A 20,451-nucleotide genomic window follows, 5' to 3' on the forward strand; every position below is an offset into this window, starting at 1 on the left:
CCCACACACACACACACACACACACACTGACAACAACGATATTCATATAGTTTCCATGGCGATTGTGACGGCAAAGCGCACAGAGTGGCGTTTGTTTTGTTTTTTCTTCTTAGTATTGTGCCAGCAGGTCCCTTGGCAGAGTCCTCTTCATTCCCCCGTTGTGACATTATTATAGTATAAAAACTACAGAAACTCTGGCATCAAACCCCCCCGCCCGCACGCAGAAAAAAAAACACAACTCACACACACACACACAAAAAAACACTGCATCAGAAGTAAAAGAGGTATAAGCAGGAGGGAGGAAAAAAAATAAAGCCTTTCGCTTTCGAGCCGTCTTTCTCTTCCCACTCAGTCCCAGTCAGTCACTTCACCGAGTATCACGGCTGACCAGGGAACAATCCTGTGTGTGTGTGGTCTGTGTGTGTGTGTGTGTGTGTGTGTGTGTGTGTGTGTGCGTGCGTGACTGTACTCTATGTGCATACGAGCGCTGTGCCGCTCCATAATGGTTCTGTGTATCATTGGACGCGCAGCATCACCCTGCGCCGTACCCATCCGAGAGGAAAGGCCTGCTCCGCCACCAGGGGGCAACAACGCATCGGTTAAAAGACAGGGCTAGAGAAGCAACTTCTGCCCTTAAGTAGAGGGTGGATCACCATCATCATCAGAGATCCTCAATCGGAGAAGGAGGTTACGGCCCCCCCGGGGTCGTGGCGGCGGGGGGGAATAACGAGAGGGATCTCCTAGGGCGGATCCTAGGAGATCCACGCGAAGTCCTTCTCGCTGCCGTTCCGCTGCTCGCCCTCCGGTGCCGTCGACGAGTCGCTCTCCTCCTTCTCATTGTCCAGCCCGGCCACCTCCGCCGCCGCCGCGTTCCCCGCCACCCCGGCGGCCTCCCCTTCCTCCTCCTCCTCCTCTGCTCCCGCCATCCCCGAGTCCTTCCACTTCCCTCCCCCCTCCTCCTCGCCCTCGCCCATCATGGCGTCGGCGCCCTCGCCCTCCTCCGTCATCATGCCCATCTCCTCGTCGGCCAGCTCGTCGCACTCCGCCTGGTCGTGGTGGTCGTCGTGGAAGCGGTGGTGCCTGTGGTGGAGGCCGTGGTGGTGGCTGTGGATGTGGACGTGGTGGTCCCCGGGGTACATCATCTCCTCCTCGGCGGGCGACATGTCGCCGCTGCCCGCCTCGCCCTCCCCGTTGCTGTGGGGGTCCAGCAGGGCGGCCATGCCCCGGCCCGAGCAGTCGGCGCACACGCCGTGGCGCCGCGAGCCGTGCTTGATGCCCACGCTGGCCGCCGACATGAAGACGCGGCTGCACACCTTGCACACGTACTTCTTGTCCTTGCTGTGGACCTGTGGGGCGGAAACGCGCACGCGCACACAGACACACACACACACACACACACACACACACACACACACACACACACACACACACACACAGCGTAGGGGTGTTAACGATTAATCTAAAATAGATTCATTGCAATTAATGAATTATTCTTAAGTGAAAGTTACAGGTATGGTGAGCGTGATATCAAATGTGAGCTTATAATCACAGTAATCCTTAATCCTTATATTCTATCATATTCAAGGGCTTTTGGAGAGAAATGAGACACATGATACTCCATAGAGCAGGGGTTCCCAAACTTTCTTGGCTCAGGACACCGCTATACATATTTGTTTTTCCAACATTACGGTATATTCATAATTTTCACTCCCAGCACCTTATATTTATAGCATATTTTAGCAATTATGTTGCGAGGAAAATGTTGATATAATAGCCATTTTGGTTAGAACTGACTGAAAATAACTTTGTACTTCAAGTTTAAATTGATACAAACTATAATTTTAAGTGTCCAAATAAATTCCAAATATTATCAAATCATCTTGTGGCACCCCTGGACTGCCGTCACGGCACCCCAGTGTGCCCCGTCACCCACATTGAAAACCCCTGCCATAGAGCACTGTGTGTCTGCGTCCACCTGAAGCTGCTCCTTGATGCTCATCAATGTTAATGTGTTAATGTCAAGTTTCTGCACTCATTGTCAGTTTCAGACAAGAATCTCACTTTTGCTCCTAAAAACGCTGCTTATAAATTCATCGGAAAATCGGTTATCAACATTCAATTAATGAATGAATCGATCAATTGCATGCCTAACACAACGTCAAGACACTTTGGCACCGGCGTCTGTCTGGGCAATGGGAACATCATCTTTATTTATTTCATAAGTTAATGCCCTATTTGTTGTGTGAAATTCTCACGCTAAAGTAGCGAACAAGTTCACGATGCGTCAAAAACTTAGAGTAGAGTAGAAATGACTGGGTTTCTGCTCGACAGCGACTCATCTCATCATAAACATTCGACGCCGTTCAGAGTTCACACCTAGTCCAACCCTACACTCATCATTATGAGTTTTACTTTCATACTTTATCGTTTACTTTTTCATACAGCCTATACCATTATATTTGATGCTTTGTAAAATCTCTGCTGTATATATGTTGGGGTTTCTTTTTTCTTTCTTTCTGTGAGAGCACAAGTCTGACCTTGTATCTGGCTAATAAACACATTCACATTCTGAGAAGGGTCAGTGCCGCTATGTGGGTTTGTTTTGGTGTGTGCGTGCATGTGTGCGTGCATGCGTGTGTGTCTGTGTGTGTGTGTGTGTGTGTGTGTGTGTGTGTGTGTGTGTGTGTGTGTGTGTGTGTGTGTGTGTGTGTGTGTGTGTGAGTGAGAGAGAGAAAGTAAATCAAAGAGAGGAGGTTGTGTAGAGGACACTGAGGCCAGCAGAGGTTTTCAAAGAGATGATAATTCTTCTCAGTGCCAGCAGCTCCTACCAAGGATGCACAATGAAATCCTGTTTATGTCCTTCTGACATGGCAAAGAATGGAGCCATATGGCCCCCTCGACCCTGTAAGCTAAGGGTCCATTTGGTTCCATTCATTACCGTCTCAGAAGTACACACGAACACTGAGTCACAAATCACCTCCGTGTGTTGGTGCGTTGACAATGCAAAACAAAATGACCAATTAAGCCTTGTCAGATTTGTGTTTGTTATTTTTTTTCCTCTGTATTTTTTTAAATAGCAAATATACAAGCTCACAATGTGTCGCAATGTGACACATTGTGAGCTTGCTGATCTGCTATTTTCAAATTTAAATGTAGCCTAAATGTAAAGTAGTAAAACTGAGCCTAGTTGCTTCTATTGGGCTTATTTTTCATAGACCTGGCGGCTTGTTTCTTTGGCAAAATCTGGCAACAGACAAAATCCCTGTCACTTCCTTACTTGGGACAAGGAAGGTTAGGCAGGAACAGACAACACCCGGAAGTTGGCACACCATGGGACGCCGCCATGACACTTTTGGGTGGCGGAAGTGACGAAGTGTTCATAGACGCTAATGTTATTTTGGGTGGCCACCGGTGGCCACCCGCCACCCATGGAGCCTAGATGACGTTGGTGACTGTTCTTGCTGAGACCTTCTTTGACTTGGGAGGAAGTGAAAAGATGTTTTTTGAAGCAGCACACAGAGAAAAACTCTCTAGCGCCCTCTAATGGCAGCCTCCCTAGAGAGGGCCAGGAATAAGGTGAATAGGGAAAATGAATGGGAGGTCTTTAGTGGCAGCAACAAACCACATCCGCTGCGATGCCCTATGGCAGGGGTTTTCAAAGTGGGTGACGGGGCACCCTGGGGTGCCGTGACATCAGTCCAGGGGTGCCGCGAGATCATTTGATAATGTTTGGAATTTATTTGGACACTTGAAAAAATATCATTTAGTATAATTTTAAACTTGAAGTACAAAGTTATTTTCAGTCAGTTCTAACCAAAATGGCTATTATCTCAACGTTTTCCTCGCAACATAATCACTAAAATATCGTCACTGTCGGGCAGAAACCTCGTATTTGCTTCATCATACAAGAAGCCCCTCCGATCTACAAGCACACAACGCCTCGCATCGCGTAGATCGTCTGTAGATTGGCTGTTCACTGTTCACTAGTTTAGTACATTTTTTAGATGATAAATACAGAACGAACGGTTTTGGACATACAAGGTTTCCACCCGACAACGACGATATGCTATAAATATAAGGTGCTGGGAGTGAAAATGATAATGTAGGGGAGCCTAGGATTAAAAACATATTCATGGGGTGCCCTGCCCTGAGACAAAAAGGTTTGGGAACCCCTGCCCCATGGTGCCTCAGTCACTCCATCAGTCACTCACCAGCGTGTGTCTCTTCATGTGCTCTCTCCTGGTGAACTTCTTGCCACAGATCTCACAGGGGTAGGGCCGCTCGCCCGTGTGCGAGCGCATGTGCCTCTTCAGGATGCACTGGTGCATGGCGGAGAAGCTGCAGTACGGGCACTTGAACTTTTTACGGATGACCGTGAAGTCGTTCACTGTTGCCGGGAGAGAGAGAGACAGACAGACGAGACAGACAGAGAGGGAGGGAGAGAGACAAAGACAGATTAGCGCGTTGAACGGGGGCTTTTCTCGCAAAGACTTTACTTTTCTCTCCACTTATTGCATTTAATTAACACCAAGGTCTAGAAATGTACTTCTAAACTCCCCCATGGCCGCCACCCCCCCTAATGCCAGTCAAAGATACCGTTGCCCTGGCAACAACGGCCTCTTCTTCTCCACACCAAGGCAACCGAGTCAAAAGGAACGCGAACACACACGCACGCACGCACGCACACACACACACACACACACACACACAACCACACAACACTCACTCTGGAGAGGCAATCTCTGCTCATAGATAGCAGACACACACACAGACACACAGACACACAGGCACACACACACACACACACACACACACACACACAGTGAAGTGAATTCATACTTCGTCGCACAACAAAAACGGCGTGGAAAAATGTCAATAAAAAAAACGAACAAAGAAAATAATTTTGAATTACAAAAAAGTGTCGTCACATTTTCCTGCGATGAAATATGAATTGGTCGTGAGGAGGGGGTAGTGGGTGGGGGAGGGGGGAGGGGGGAGAGATACATAATCACAAACACACATATTGAAGCTTGGGTAAACAAAACAACGCTAATGCTAATAGCATGTCCCAATCTTTACACTCAGGGTTTGCTCCTGCTAAGCCAATTATCTCAAGGTCTAGACTTAACTGGAAGTTTAAGCTAGGTGAAGGGCGCTCCCGGAAAACAGATTGGGCGCTTGTTGTGTGCGCGTGTGCATGTGTACAAAGGAATAGGTTTAAGGCCTAGTTCAGACCTAAAAAAAAAGTCTCACAGACACAGTCTCAATTTGAAGAGTCTCAAACTAGAAGCTTTAACTACCGGTAAGCAGGAATGAAGCTACAAAAGGATCATGATTTCACAAGCACAACACGCAACTTGCACATCGTCTACAGCACCAAGAAAGGAGGGGTCAGAACCACAGTTGAGGGGGTTGTAAGCAGCTGGGGTGACATGATATAATTACCTCTCCGTCAGCAATTAAGACTTCTGCTCTGATTCTAAAGCTTTAGACGACGCATTCCAACAAAGGAGATAAAATATACATGAACTGCACAAAAAGGTTAATTTAATCATATTTCTCTTCCGTGGAAGTGGAAGTGTTCAGTCAGAGAGAGCGAGAGAGAAAATATTTGAGTAGGTGTGTTGAATAATGTATGTATGCATCACGGTACAATAAAAACATCAGATAACGTGTGCGTTCTTCACATTCTCCATCACGATTTAATGATTGTATTTAAATTACACAGGGACATTTTGTCAAGTTTATAAAAGTACACGTCTATGTCCCAATAGAAGTTACAAAGAAAGGACAAAAATACAGACTCTAAAATAATTTCCATTTTGCTATTTACAAATCCAAAAAAAACGAAACAGAGACCAACAAAGAAACAAAAACCAACAGTGAAAAATTAGCCACTGAGTGAAGCTCCACACCTCTTTAGGTTCGTAGTTCCTGGTTTCATTGTCAAAAAAACAAAACAAAAAAACTGCCTTCCTGTTTTTTCACCCGTTATTTAAGCCTGTAATTGTCGCTCCGTCGGGCGCCGGCGGTCTCGTGTGGCCCGAGAACAGCAGACCTACAAGCTCACAACGTGTCGCGTCCGCGACACGTTGTGAGTTGTAGGTCTGCTGTTCGCGAGACACCGCCGTGGCCCAACGGAAGTATTAATCGGGCTTGAGTCCAGAGTTTTTCTCTTTTTACCTGAGTCAATGGATCCTATAGCAGAACAGGAGTTCCCTTTTTACACAGACTAGCATGGGGCTTGGTTGGGTGGGGGGTGGGGTGTCTGTGTTCCCTAAAAACGGGCACAGTTCTGCTTTTACTGACAGCAGAGGGGAGGTTTTTATTAGAGCCACACCTGTGCCAAAGAATGACAAGGATGATAGTAAGTTGAAAGGGAACTTAGGCAACGCACATCGACCGGTGGGTGCCGGGCCAATAGACTTTAGTACAAAAATGTGTAAAGCCCGCACACCGAGGTACAGTGCTGTGTTCCACCTGTAACGCATGTATACGGCGTCTGCTGTCGGAAATAAAAATATGAACAGCGTCTGCCCTTGTGAACCTTTCAAAGTAGCGTATTTGATAGGCATTATGCACTGGCGTCTGCCCTGGCCACACGAATAGCAGTGGATCATAGATTATACTAGTATGCCCTCAAAAAGAAAAGTCTAGAACACACCACTACCGAGGTACAACGTCTTTAAAGACATGACCTGTTGAAGATCAACTAGATCGAAACGTTGCCCAAATAAAGAAGCCTTAATTGTATACCTTGGTGTGCAGGCTTTGCACATGTTTGTACTAAGGATAATAAGAAGATTATTATGGAGGATAAGCACCAACATAATGTAAAGTGACCGAGGGCCTTCTTCCCTTTGGGTAGTATTCACAGTAGAGACAAAAGACACCCTAACCCTATGCACGCACATACACACACACGCACAAACGCACGCACACACACACACGAACGCACGCACGCACGCACACACGGTGACTAGGTAGGTAAAGATTTGTGTACAATGAACTTCGTGTATATAAAAAAAGAAACAATTACACACAAAAACCAACCACTGTGCTTCAAGATCAGTTGATTAACCAATCAAAAAAAAAGTCATCAATAGAATAATCGCTAAAGAAAACCATCAATTATAGTTGCATCAGCCCTTCGTCTACTGTGCCCGTGACATCATCATCATCATCATCACTGAGGTCATCTTCAGTCTCAAAGTGCATCTGGCCTCTCTCTCTGCTCCCGTTGCCCCGCCCTCTTCCTCTTTAGTGGAGAGAGGTCAGGGGGTCAAGAAGGGGCTGGAGCCGTGAAGAGCCAATTACTGTCCAGGCATCGGCCGTGATGATTAGCTCACGGCCAGGGAGGGTTGGACCAACCAGCCCCAGCCACTGTTCTGCCTCTGATGTCTTAACACTGGCTTTGTCTTGTTCCAGGGGGGGGGGGGGGGGGTCAATACCTCTGCTTTTGATATCGCCCCCATCTGTTGGTTCATTGTTATGGCCTGTGGTGCGGATGCGTTTTATCCTTGCTCCTGGCCAGACTGAATTCAAGACTATGCATTTCCTTTGAGGAAAATGTAGACTCTCCAGATAATGTTTGATATCATTCACAAGTTACTGACAAGTACTCACTTGTACTGGGCAAATTTGTCAGAATTTGTCAAACATGTAATAAAATAATAGCAAAGTGGCAGTTCTACAGGCTTGCATGTCACAATGCTACACACTATGAGCTTTAGGATCAGCCATTGTCGCTATTCGTCATACGAAAAGGTATATAGGGCTTAAGAGGCTGAGACAAGTGTTCCCCCCTACAGGTTTTACTGTATTGAATGGAACCCGGCTAACCCCAGCCATCTCAAAGCCTGACTGCGGGGGGGAAGCCACCCAAATCCCCACTGGTAACAGAAGAGCCTAACGTACCTGTCCTTCCTGTTTACAAACTGCTCTTTGAGTTTTCTTTTCTTTTCTTGCCCCCTAGCTCTTATCAAAGTGCCTGCCCTAGACTGAGTGTGACTGAAAGAAAATACAGAACTCCAAACTACAGTAAAAGTTGTTGTTGTTTTAGTTTTTTGTTAACTACAGTAGGTATGGTTTAAAGTGGCCTGCCACCAACCAACGTCCAATTATTTGTATTTGTATTGCTGCCCATGTCAGACCACCAGTATGCAATGCCACAGAGATGCAGCAGGTGGTGCTGTAGCTTAGTTTCTGCAAGCCCACAAGTGACCAGAAGTCTTAAGTGTCTTCTTGCCTGCTCTTTACTGTGTGGGGGGACTTGCTTGGACACACACAAGATACAGACGTCTGTGTGCTCTTCACCGTGTTGCTTGGACACACATAAGATACAGATCTATGAGTCTAAAAACAGAGAGGAGAGATTAGGAGCTGAGAGGCGACTGGCGACACAGAGACAGAGTGGTCATCAAGGCGCGGGGGGGGGGGGTGGGTGGGGGGGTGCTGACCCCCTCTCCAAAATAAACACAGTGTTTGGGTGAGGTCACCTGTTCATGGTAAAAGTCCTCAGCGTTCATTGAACTCAAGACTGTTCACAATGTAACCAAAATGGACCCGTATTTGTCTGACCGTACAAATGGATAAATTAAAACTAAGGATTATAGCTTACTATAATGTGTGCCTTGATATTCATTCCTATAAAACAATGCTCACAAATTAAAACCAAAACAAACAGATAGACATTACATACAGTAGAAGATTCAAGTCCAAATGTTGGCTTTGAATAGATCGGTTTGCATAGTAAATCGTACCAAGTTGGAAGCATAATTCGGCCGTCTAAAAAATAAAGACATTTGTATATAAAAACATGAATTTAAAGTCATCATTTGAAAAAAGAAAATAAACACTAATACACAAATTGCACCAGTTGTGAAAAAAAAGTAAAGAAAAACAAACTGCTCCTAGCTATTCACAATCATGCCAATGAATATTCGATTCAATTTGTTTTTAGAGAGAGGATTATAATCCCTCTTTTAGTGCAATAAGACAATAAGAAAATTAATTGGCATGAATCTAGAACGCATTCACGTGCAATTGCTATAACGCTGAACTGACGCCACTGGCCTGCCGCCTTTCAAACACTCGACAACTCGTCTCAATCTCCCACCCTCGTGCCCACGCCGCCGGCGTCGTTTTCGGCTTTGATCTGACAACGACGGAAGCCCCCCCACAGTGCGTCCGTGACCCCGTCCTCCCGCAGCAGGGACCCCCCCTCACCACCTGCGGAGGAGGAGGAGGAGGAGGACCCCCCCAGTACCCCCACCCCCACCGCGCCGCCCACCACCTGGCAGCACACCTTGACGTGCGTGGCCAGGTTCTTCTGGGTGCTGAAGGCCTTGGCGCAGGCGGGGCAGTGGTGCCCGCGCTCCCGCGAGTGCACGGAGGACAGGTGGCGGTGCAGGTCGGTGCGGTCGCGGAAGTGCTTCAGGCAGTACGGGCACTGCATCAGCTTCCGGCGCAGGTGGATGGTCTTCTCGTGGCGGTCGGCGTTGGACTTGAGGGTGAAGCTGGCGGGGCAGTGGGAGCACAGGTAGCGCAGGGGGGCCGGGGCCGGGCCGGCGGAGGCGGAGGCGGAGGCGGAATCTGACCCGCCACCCAGAGCCTGTTGGAGGAGTGGTGGAGGAGGATGGTGCTGGTGGTGGTTATAGGGGCCGGTCTGCGCGCCTGGCCAGTCCAGGGACATGGCCATGAGGGACAGGGCGTGACGGTACTCGTGCTCCCGGAGGAGCTCCAGGCTGCTGAACAGCCGCTTGCACAGGGAGCAGCAGAAGTCGTGCGTAGCGCCGGGCCAGGCCACCGCCGATGACGACGAGGCCATCGGGCCGCCGGGCTCTGACGACGACGACGGTGCCACCCTGCCCGCTGCTGCTGCTCCGCCTCCTCCTCCTCCTCCTCTACCGGCCTCTACGGGCGCTGCCCCTGCCAGGGCTCCCATGCCACCGCTTCCCTCGGCCATCTGATCCGTCTCCGCGGGGTAGCGCTCACCTTCCAAGGCTGGAAGTGTGAAAGCATGAGAGAGAAAGAGAGAGATATGATGATGAGTTTACAGTACCCTTACATGCTAACAAAAAAGTGGATAAACTGTAAAATCAGGGGTCTTCAATGTTTTCAGGCCAGGGACCCCTTAGTTCAGAGAGAGATGAAGCAGGGACCCCCCCACAACCTGTTCATAGATTCCATAACGTTTCATTGTTTGACAGCACGATTGTCAGTGTATTTTGGATTCATGTAAATTTGTGATTTCAGATATTTAACCACTTGAACCGTCAATACTGCTCTTTTTCCCCTCTATACCAAAGCTCTTTGCCAAAAATAGCTGATCTACAAGCTCACAACGCCTCGCAGCGCAGGCGTTGTGAGCTTGTAGATCTGCTATTTTTGGCTAAAGTTCTCAGAATAAGGACACTAAGGTTCAAGCGGTTACTATAAATAAAAATAAGAAAAAGCTTCTACCACACAAAGATTTGGAGGAACCTCTATAGTGACTCTGAGGACCCCCTAGGGGTCCCGGACCGGACTCCCTGTTGAAGACCCCTGCTATAAATATGTGATATTTGATCAGAGAAAGAGGCTTCCTCTTTGCATACCCATACTGTATCCTTTGATCTTCAGTAGTCCTCGTGTGTCCTCCTGTGAAAAGGAGGAGATATAAGGTAGGTTATGTCACGTGTGCTTCTGGTTCCTACGGTCTGTAATGGATGGAATATTGTCTGGAAATGCAGGTTGGAAGGCGGCCGGTAAAGATGACGACGAGGTGCGACCACACATCCCTTTTTAGTTTTTGTCACTCACGTCCACAAGACAAAAGAAAGTGAAACAGAGAAGTTAGAACAGCGACAAGAAGGAAGGAAAATGGGGAAAAAAACTGCACGAGACAAACAAAAGTGAACACAGGTAACAGACAGAGTATATATACTGTAGTGTGTGATTCTAAACGCTGGCGCGCCAACCTGATGGAATTGACGATCTACAAGCTCACAATGCGTCACAATGAGACACATTGAGAGCTTGTGGATCGACTACTTTCGATGTCTTTTTTTATAGAGTTGAAGTGGTTAAATGAAGTTCAGTTCATGCGTTTTTTATATTTTATATTGACTTCAGTTAATGTCCTATATTGAAGTTTAATAGTTAACGTTTTTTTCAAATGTATTAGAAAATCTGACCTAAGGGACATAAGAGTGTTTGTGGTCGTTTTCACTCAACAATACTATCCCCCCCCCCCCCCCCCAATTCACCTGTGCTGTAAACAACAGGTAGCCTGATAGGGGGGTGGGGGTTAATGTATTCTGGTCGCTATGGTGAGAGGGATGCATTTGTATTTGTTGTTTTCCCCCCTCTACATGCACACACACGCACGCGCACACGCACGCACGCACACACACGCACGCACACGCACACACACGCACTACATTTCCCCTTGGGTGTGTGTGTGTCTATTAGCTAGAGCCCCCTCCCCCTCTTCTTTTTTTGTCATCCCTTTCGTGTCTGCTGTTCTTCCATTAGGAGTCCAACAGTTCATCAAACCAATCGATCTAGTAGGTTTGAAAAGCGAAAGATTTTTGATAAAACAATTAAATAAATACGATATTTCTGAATTCTTTCAAAGAATACGGCTACCGGAATTACCCGTCTCGTAGGTCGGGTAATTTAATTTTTTTCATTTGCACGACATCGTTGTGCGACAAAGTATCAAATAGGGCTTAATCAGTCTAATCGATTTAGTTGATTAGCCTATCCACAATTTTCCCCAGGAGTTTACTGGAGACTATCAGGACCAAACTTCCGGGTTTAACAGCAGACATACAAGCTCACGTCGCACCGCAGATGCAACCCGTTGTGAGCTTGTAAATCGGCGGCGGAAGATCGGTGCAGACGTCTGCGCAATGCATTATGGGGCGTTGGAAAATCGTGGATACTAAACAAAAATATCCATAAAGTATTTGCATCAGTTCATTTATATATAATATATATTTATCGTTGTCAGGTGGAAACCTCGTATCTCCAAGTTTCAAATTTGTTAATTTCTTTCGCGAAGTACAGCACTACTTCATCACACAAGGCCGTCGCACAAAAGTAGTGAAAACAGCAGATCTACGTACAAGCACACAACGTGTGGCGTTGTGTGCTTGTAGATCGGCTGTTTTCACTAGTTTAAATCATCTTTAAAATGATAAATGAAAAACGAACGGTTTTGGACATACAAGGTTTTCACCCGACAACGACAATATATATATGTGTGTGTGTGTGTGTGTGTGTGTCTGTTAGCAACAGCCCCCTTCCCCCTTTTTTGTCACGTTCTTTCTCCTACCTTTCCTTCAACCCCACCCCCACCCCCCTCCCCACACACACCCACCCACCCCCTTCCCACCCTCCCAGCCAGCCAGCCAGCCTCCACTAAGAACAGAACACCATGCACTGGGCAAACAGATGGCTTGTCCTCAGAGATAGGAGGCTTGTTGGGAGGCAGCGGTCCACTAGAATTTCTAGAAATCAAATGCTGTTCTTCCTAAACACCGTGCACGCACGCACGCACACACACACACACACACACACAGACACTTACTCACATGCATAATTCTGCAAATATGTACCGGTATACACACACGCACGCGCAGAGACTTACAGTGCAAGACTACAGGCACGCACGCTCGCGCGCACACATACACAAGTGCACGCATGCACACAGTGAACGGAGCGAACAATTTCCTCTCATTGTCTAGTAGTATTGATCGCATCCAGTCTACCCTCACTTCCACCGGCTGTACTGTCAGCCTCCTGTGTGAGCACTACTGTATATATACGATGCTGCTATTGTGAACCAGGAATGTACTGTATCTGTATGTGTCTGCTGTTAACATCCACCTCTGTAAACGACCACATTAACTTTCAAATACCTGGAACGCGCCCGAGTCGCGTTAGATTTGAACCACTTTAACCATTATTTTATGCTTTAACCTTAGAAAAATAGCAGATATACAAGCTCACAGCGCGGCACCGAGTGCCGCGCTGCGAGCTTGTAGATCTGCTATTTTTGAAAAAATCGTGAAAATGAGTGCAAGTCTTTGAATATCTTTGACCCAATCTTTGACCCGACTTCTAAAATCTTCCTCTAAATCATGCTGTTGTCAAACCTGTTCATGTCAAGGAGCCCCAAAATTACAGGTATTTGGCCACGGACCCCCCCATCTCAAAATATGTTGTCCCAGGGACCACCCAGAAGTAAATATTCGAGTTACAAATGTTCGCTTTTAAGTAGATATATTCAAAGACTTGCAAAAAGAAAATCATGATTTTTCAAAAATAGCAGATCTACAAGCTCGCAGCGCGGCACTCGGTGCCGCGCTGTGAGCCTGTATATCAGCTATTTTTCAATAGTTAAAGCAGTCAATAATCCTAGGCCTAAATGGGTTAATAATGATACAATGATCAGGAATGTATGTTATGCGCGCTGTAATCACTACTAATGACGAGGGATGAGGTGAACCACGCGTCTCGTCTATAGATTAACCACATTAACGCTGTCCGTCGTCCCCGTTTTGGGCAAATTGTTATAGGCTGAACATTAGCAATAATTAGCCTAATAGGCCTATTATGGTTCATTTATACGGCAACAAATAGTCGATCTAATAACAAGCTCGCTGTGAGCTTGTATATATTTTTACCCACTGTATAGGCCTATATTTTTTTGCACTGGCTTTTTATTTTATTTTCTCCTGACTATATCTACTGCTGCATAGTACTGTGTTCTATCCGTCTGTCATTCAATGTTATATGAGATACTTCAATGGTGTCCTGTGTAAATAAGCCAAGTGCTTTTCTAGGATCTCCTTTTTAGTTGACCTTGTACCAGTGAACTGTACCGTCATGAAACTGTACCTTTTTCTATGCAAACTTCTAATAAAGTCTTCAATCAATCGTCTATTTTCATTGCACAGCGGGCGTCAGGCTTCTTTAATAATTGGTCAAAGACACACTTACATACTCTACATACAGCACATATATGGAGAAAGAGACATGTAATTAATGAGGCTGAAAACGAAAGAGAGAGAGAGAGAAAATGCAAACAAAGCAGACGGTAAAAAGACAGACAGAAAAAAGGTTTAGAAAACATCAGAAAAGCGTTTCTTCACAAACGACGACGGCATTCCATGTGAAAAAGACGGCACAGCAACAGAGAATATACTATATGAGAGCGATTCTCAGAGAGGCTGCGAGATGCTGTGAGTGTCTTGAATACTGTGTGTATACGGTAGATACACAAGGGTTATAAATACCCCCCCACCCCACCCCACATCCAACCACCCGCCCACCCACCCACCCACTTCTCAGCACCTCTCAGCCCCTCAAAGTGGGTGGAGGAGTGGGGGTGAAGCTAGCCCTCTGGACACTGGTCTGGTCTCCTTACTATTTACTGTCTGGTGTAGGGATGGGACGATACGCCATATTATCGTTTATCGTGAAATTTATCGTTAATTTATCGTGATATCGTCCTCCGTCATGCACTGGGATCAATTCACCTTTTATTTGCCGAGCTGCATATCCGGTACCACTTAAACCCTCTATAATTGGTAAAAGGTTCTTATAATATACGTACTTGATACAGTCTTTTTTTCACTCTCTATCAAATGTCTATGCCAAAAAATAGCCGATCTACAAGCTCATTGCGACACGTTGTGAGCTCGTAGATCGGCTATTTTTTGGCAAATGTTCCGCTACAGGATAATGGATTTTGATTATCGCGATAATATCGTAAATCACGATATTCTTTTGTCACAATAATCGTGATGTGACATTTTCATATCGTCCCATCTCTAGTCTGGTGGTGGTGGGTGGGGGATAAGAGCCACAACTATAGAAAGAGCACCATTTCTTCCACTGAATATAAATAAAATCTCACTTTTTCTTCTTCCCCCATTGCAATTCTTGACTTTAAATCTCACAATTCTGACATAAAATGTCACAATTACTAACCGAAAGAAAGAAGAAAAAAAACTCACACAAACAAATGTATTTTTGTTCAGTGGTGGGAATGGGATGGCAGGCCATCAGGCCACAACCCGGAGGACAGCCTCACGAGAACCCCCCCATAAGTCTAGATATATGTCTGAGTGTGCGCGCGTGCTCGCATGCGTGCATGTACGGCTGTGTGCGTGTGCGGGGAGCTTACCTCAGGCAAGGCGGAGGGCTCATCGGCGCGTCGGGGCTCGTCCACTTCCATGTCCGGCGGCCCCCTCTCCTCCTCCTCCGAGTTGGACAGAGGAGGAGGCCCCCTCCCGGCCCCCCGCAAACCCGGGGCCTCCAGGGGCCGCCAGGGCTCCTCAGAGGAGGAGGAGGAGGGGCGCAGGGCAGTGGGCGGCGGGAGGTGGTGGTGGTATGCTGATGATGATGAGGATGATGGTGATGATGATGATGATGGTGGTGGGAGAGGAGGTGGAGGAGGTAGAAGAAGAGGAGGAGAAGGAGGAGGAGGAGGAGAGGAACGCTGCTCCCCCTGTTTGCTATGAACAGCGGGGGCCCCCGGGGTGGAGGAGCCGGACGCGGCGGCCCCTGGCCGGAGTGCGGCGCTGCTGCGGCGGCGGTGGATGCTGGCCGAGCGGCGCCCTGAGGAGAGCAGAGGAAACAACGCAGAGTCTCACCCACCCACTCACTCACGTTAGTTAGTTTACAACTCTGCATCTCTCTCTCTCTCTCTCTCTCTCTCTCTCTCACTCTCTCTGTCTCTGCCTTTGCCTTAGCAGCTGGCCACCAGCTCCACAGCGGGAAGAGAGTGGGCAGAGGGGGCACACAGAGGCTGCCAGGGCTACGCTACCCAAACGCTCACCATGGAGGAGGAGAGAGGAGAAAAAAAAATAAAAAATACAACTCTGAAGTTTCACTTTCCATGATCCACCAGCCGAGGGGAAAGGGTTATAGGGCCTCGCTTCTCTCTCTCTCTCTCTCTCTCTCTCTCTCTCCTCTCTCTCTCTTTTCTTTTTTTTCGCTCCTTCTCCTTCCACCCACGTCGTGCATGTGCACGGAGTATTGGGCCGTGTGCGTGTCTCTTTTTTTTTTTTTGCGAGAGAACGGTGTGTGTGTGTGTGTGTGTGTGTGTGTGCGTTGCGCGTGGAGCAAAAACTGAAGAAGTAAAAAAAAAAAAAAGAATGCATAGAAGTACTAGTGTGAGGCTTGAGGACCTTCTTTAAGAGTTGGGTGGGAGATTTTTTTTTTTTTTTGGAGAGGAGCCATCTTGCAGCTGAAAAATGAAAACTTTTTTCTCTACATATACTGGAGGAGTTTAAAGGACAGCTGCGTTTTTTTTTTTTTTTCGACAGCCGATGAGATGTTGTTTAACCCGCCAAAGAGGCTCGCGTACCCACCACCGTACACACACTCACACACAATATGCTACTGTAGAAGCAAACAGATGTATGGTGAGACAAAAGAACATGTTTCTGGGAGTCTCGGAGCTCCCCCACAAGTACAACAGTCGGTCACACAAGACTTCAGTGTCAGTGTACACATTCTGCACACACAGGTATACAAACCTCGCATGTTCCCCAAACCGCTATACTATTCAGGAGAAATGAATAAAAGAAAAACTAAAACGTATGTTCCAAATGCATCCAACTTATTTTAGTCACAGAGCGCTAGTTAATAATACCTGCCATCGGTTAAATAATTATAAAACTCAACACTGTGATACGACAAAGTATCAAATAGGACATGAAATATGGATAATGCAGTATATACTGTACGCTATGGAGGTACAGTATAAGCGACAAAATACAGGTGCTTTTGCGAGTTCCGTTTATCGCATGGTAATCAAGGTGGTGTGTGTGTGTGTGTGTGTGTGTGTGTGTGTGTGTGTGTGTGTGTGTGTGTGTGTGTGTGTGTGTGTGTGCGTGTGTGTGTGTGTGTGAGTGCGTGCGTGGGCAGTGTTTTTAGGGAATGTGTGCAGCAGCAGAGTTATGCGTTGGGTTATAGCCATTCATCGCCCCACTCTCCACTCGACGGACAGAATCACACACACACACACACACACACACACACACACACACACACACACACACACACACACACACACACACACACACACACACACACACACACACACACATACACACACACACAGAGCGAACCGTGAGCCTCGTACACTCGCTGCCCGTGGACGCTTTCCCGGAATGCTGGACTTGTACCGCGCCCTGCACTCCCCACTCCCACTTAGAGAGCACACACATTAGCATGCCGCGCGCGTGTGCGAGCGAGCGCGCGAGCACACGCCCACCTACGCTTTGCACGCGTGCAAGCACACACACACACACACACACACACACACACACACACACACACACAAAGACTGGACTCCTCACCTCTTGTTGGAAGGGCATTGGAAGGAGAGAGGGGAGAGAAACTGAGAGAGAGAGAGAGAGAGAGAGAGAGAGAGAGAGAGAGAGAGAGAGAGAGAGCGGAGGGCGGGGGGGTCTAGAGGTTACAGGTGAGTTGTCAGTATGCAGTTTATTATTAAAGCCAAGGGTTCCCAAACCATTCAGGCCGCGACCCCCCCTAAATAATCATATCTGAACTGGGGGGACCCCCCACCCTGACAAGCACTTGGAATTTACAGGCATTACACATAGTTTAGTTTAGTTTAGTTTAGTTTGACTCGGTTCCACAGATAAAACTGGGAAAACAGCCAAACTACAAGCTCACAACGCTTAAGCCACTGCGAGCTTATGTACAGTAGATCGTCTATTTTCGGCTAATGTTTGCCTGCTTTCTCGCGTGAAATCTGACGATTTGAGCGAGAAGACAATGTTGTACATTAAGCTAATCATCTGGGGACCCCTCCAAAATAATGTGGGGGACCCCAGTTTGCAGGGAACCACTGTTATTAAGCGATACATTATGGTTCACACAAATTTTTCTTTTTTTCTTTTTCTTTTTTTTTTACAATTATTTTTACTTTAAAGCCTTAGCTATAGAGTTATTTTGTTCAGTATCGCGTGTCTCCCCTGTCTCTCCAGCTCGTTAGTAAATAGATTTGCAGCTGTATTTAACACATTTCATCCAATCAGGGGAAAGACGGTTCACCAGCTTGCGCCTCAGTACCAATTTATTTGTTTCATCACTTCCAATTTCACTTGTTTATCCTGCGTATCCTATGTGAGCTCTCTCTCCCTGATTGGGTAAAATTGTTATCCCGATGTGAAAATAGTTTTTTTTTCCCCTTGTCAACCAAGGGGGTGTGGGAAGCGCATGCAATCATATAGAGATATTCACTTAAGTAGGCCTAGTGAATGGCATTGTCAAAAGACTTAATGTCGGGGTGCCTGGTGGCCTAGTGGACCAGGCACATACCATATAGGCATTGCCATCTCGGCATCAATGCCTGTCGGCGTCGCCGGTTCGATTCCCGATCCGAGCGACCTTTGCCGCATGTCACTCCCTGTCTCTCCCCCATTTCCTGTCAGTCTACTGTCCTATCCAATAAAGGCAAAAAGCCCCAAAACAAATCTTAAAAAAAAAAAAAGACTTAATGTCATTTAACATTGTTTAATTGCGACCGTAGGTCGCAGTTACTTGCACACTATCCAAACCTCCACCGGCTGTCCCTCCGTCACTCCCTCTGTCACACGTCACACGTCACACTTTTGCCCTGCTCATATCTCTGCAACCGTTGCCCCGATCCATGCCAGATTTTGCACACACACTCCTTGCCTGCCAAACTACAACCTCCAAGGACCCCCGGAGTTTCGGGGACCCCCAGGTCCCTGGGGGACCCCCAGGTGTAAAAAATTACCAAATGTGCAAAAATGACCAAATGACCACCCCAACGGGGCTGCTCACGGGGCATTCCCGGGGACCACCCACTCCTGGTGCTCCAGAACGGATGCAAAAGTGGTGGCGCCCCCAGTGGAGGACCCCCTGCCACTGCAGCTCACATAAAATGCCGTAACTCGGGCTAGGAGCGACCGGGAGAGCCGGGGCCGGTACCTATTCGTCCGCCTTGGCGGCGAGGAGACCCCACCCCTCATTTCTCACATGGCCCTCTAGCGCCACCATGAGGCCGATTCAGATTTTGCCCTAAAATCACGTAAATCACTACACAGTATGTCTACACTCATGTCAACAACATGGATCAGGAAGATTTTGGAAAAACACATTTTTGCTCTATTTATGGAGATAAGCGACCAACGGTCGCTTATCTCCCGATTAGGGAGTCTTACTGGTGCAATCAGATAGCTTTTCTGTTTGGATGTATGGGCTGTCAAGGCCAGAACAATAGTTTTTTGCCACTCAGTAAGTAGGCGTTCCAGCATAACTTCTGGTATGATGATGATGATGATATCACATGCATACCCTCTATTAATATGACTTGCTAAAATTACTATAATACTACTACTATTTCTATGCATTCGATGTACTGTATCACCTTGTGCTGTCCTTGCTTACTGTAAATCGCTCTGGATTGAGAGCGTCTGCTAAAAGCCTAAATTGTAAATTGTACTTATCGGGTAACACCGAAAGTCCTGTCTTTACCTATAAGCCATTGCCCCATCGATAACGGCTCACCCATTTGCTCCAAAAAGACTGGAATGAAGACAATTATATATAGCATTTAAGAAGCGGTCTTTTAAGATGAAAACATTTTAGATTGATATCCTCCTGTCTAAGAGATCAACTCCACTTAATGGACTAGCACTTGCTCCCGGGTCAGGAACAGTCTGGGTCCCATTAGGTTCATACCGTCGCCTTCAGAGCAGACAATTAACGTGGCTAACAGGCTGCTAATGTCTCGTTTATACTCCGTCGCACGAGGGGTTTCCACATTCCCGACGAGAACTGAGTTTTCTGTGCTTGTTGTGCGAGTGATGCCGTCGTGCGAACGATAAGGAATTGAGCTTCAGAAAGCGTTAATTCACCCGCTTCACCCACTTCTTTACACCTTACATCAGAGGTCTTCGACAGGGGGTCCTCAGAGTTACTATAGGGGGTCTTCCAAATCTTTGTGTGATAGAAGCTTTTTTCTTATTTTTTTAAAGTAACCACTTGAACCCTAGTGTCTTTATTCTGAAAACTTTAGCCATATAACAGATCTACAAGCTCACAACGCCTCGCAGCGCGAGGCGTTGTGAGCTTGTAGATCGGCTATTTTTTGGCAAAGAGCTTTGGTATAGAGGGGAAAAAGAGCAGTATTGATGGTTCAAGTGGTTAAATATCTGAAAACAAAATTTGACATGAATCCAAAATGCACTGATGATCGTGCTGTCAAACAATGAAACTATATGGAATCTATGAACAGGTTGTGGGGGTCCCTGCTTCATCTCTCTCATAACTAAGGGGTCCTTGGCCTGAAAACGTTGATGACCCCTGCCTTACAGTATCTGGTACAACCCAAATTTGGGGCCAACGTGGAGAAAGTTCTCATCTGCTCTGCTCACCAAAATGTGGAATTCC

General features: G+C 47.0%; 1 protein-coding gene across 1 annotated transcript in view; it reads right to left on the reverse strand.

Moving 5' to 3' along the window:
- Window positions 1–752: 752 nt before the first annotated feature.
- zbtb46 (zinc finger and BTB domain containing 46) overlaps window positions 753–20,451 on the reverse strand; it is a gene marked incomplete at both ends in the record, with an annotated part of 72,258 nt that continues 52,559 nt past the window's right edge. Inside the window, 2 exons of the mRNA XM_080732566.1 lie at window positions 753–1,346; window positions 4,212–4,387. Of these exons, the coding sequence (XP_080588692.1) occupies window positions 753–1,346; window positions 4,212–4,387 (770 nt within the window). The remainder of the gene's footprint in view (window positions 1,347–4,211; window positions 4,388–20,451) is intronic.

The sequence above is a fragment of the Nannobrachium achirus genome, assembly GCF_963921795.1.
Source record: "Nannobrachium achirus genome assembly, chromosome: 9".
Lineage (NCBI taxonomy): Eukaryota > Metazoa > Chordata > Actinopteri > Myctophiformes > Myctophidae > Nannobrachium > Nannobrachium achirus.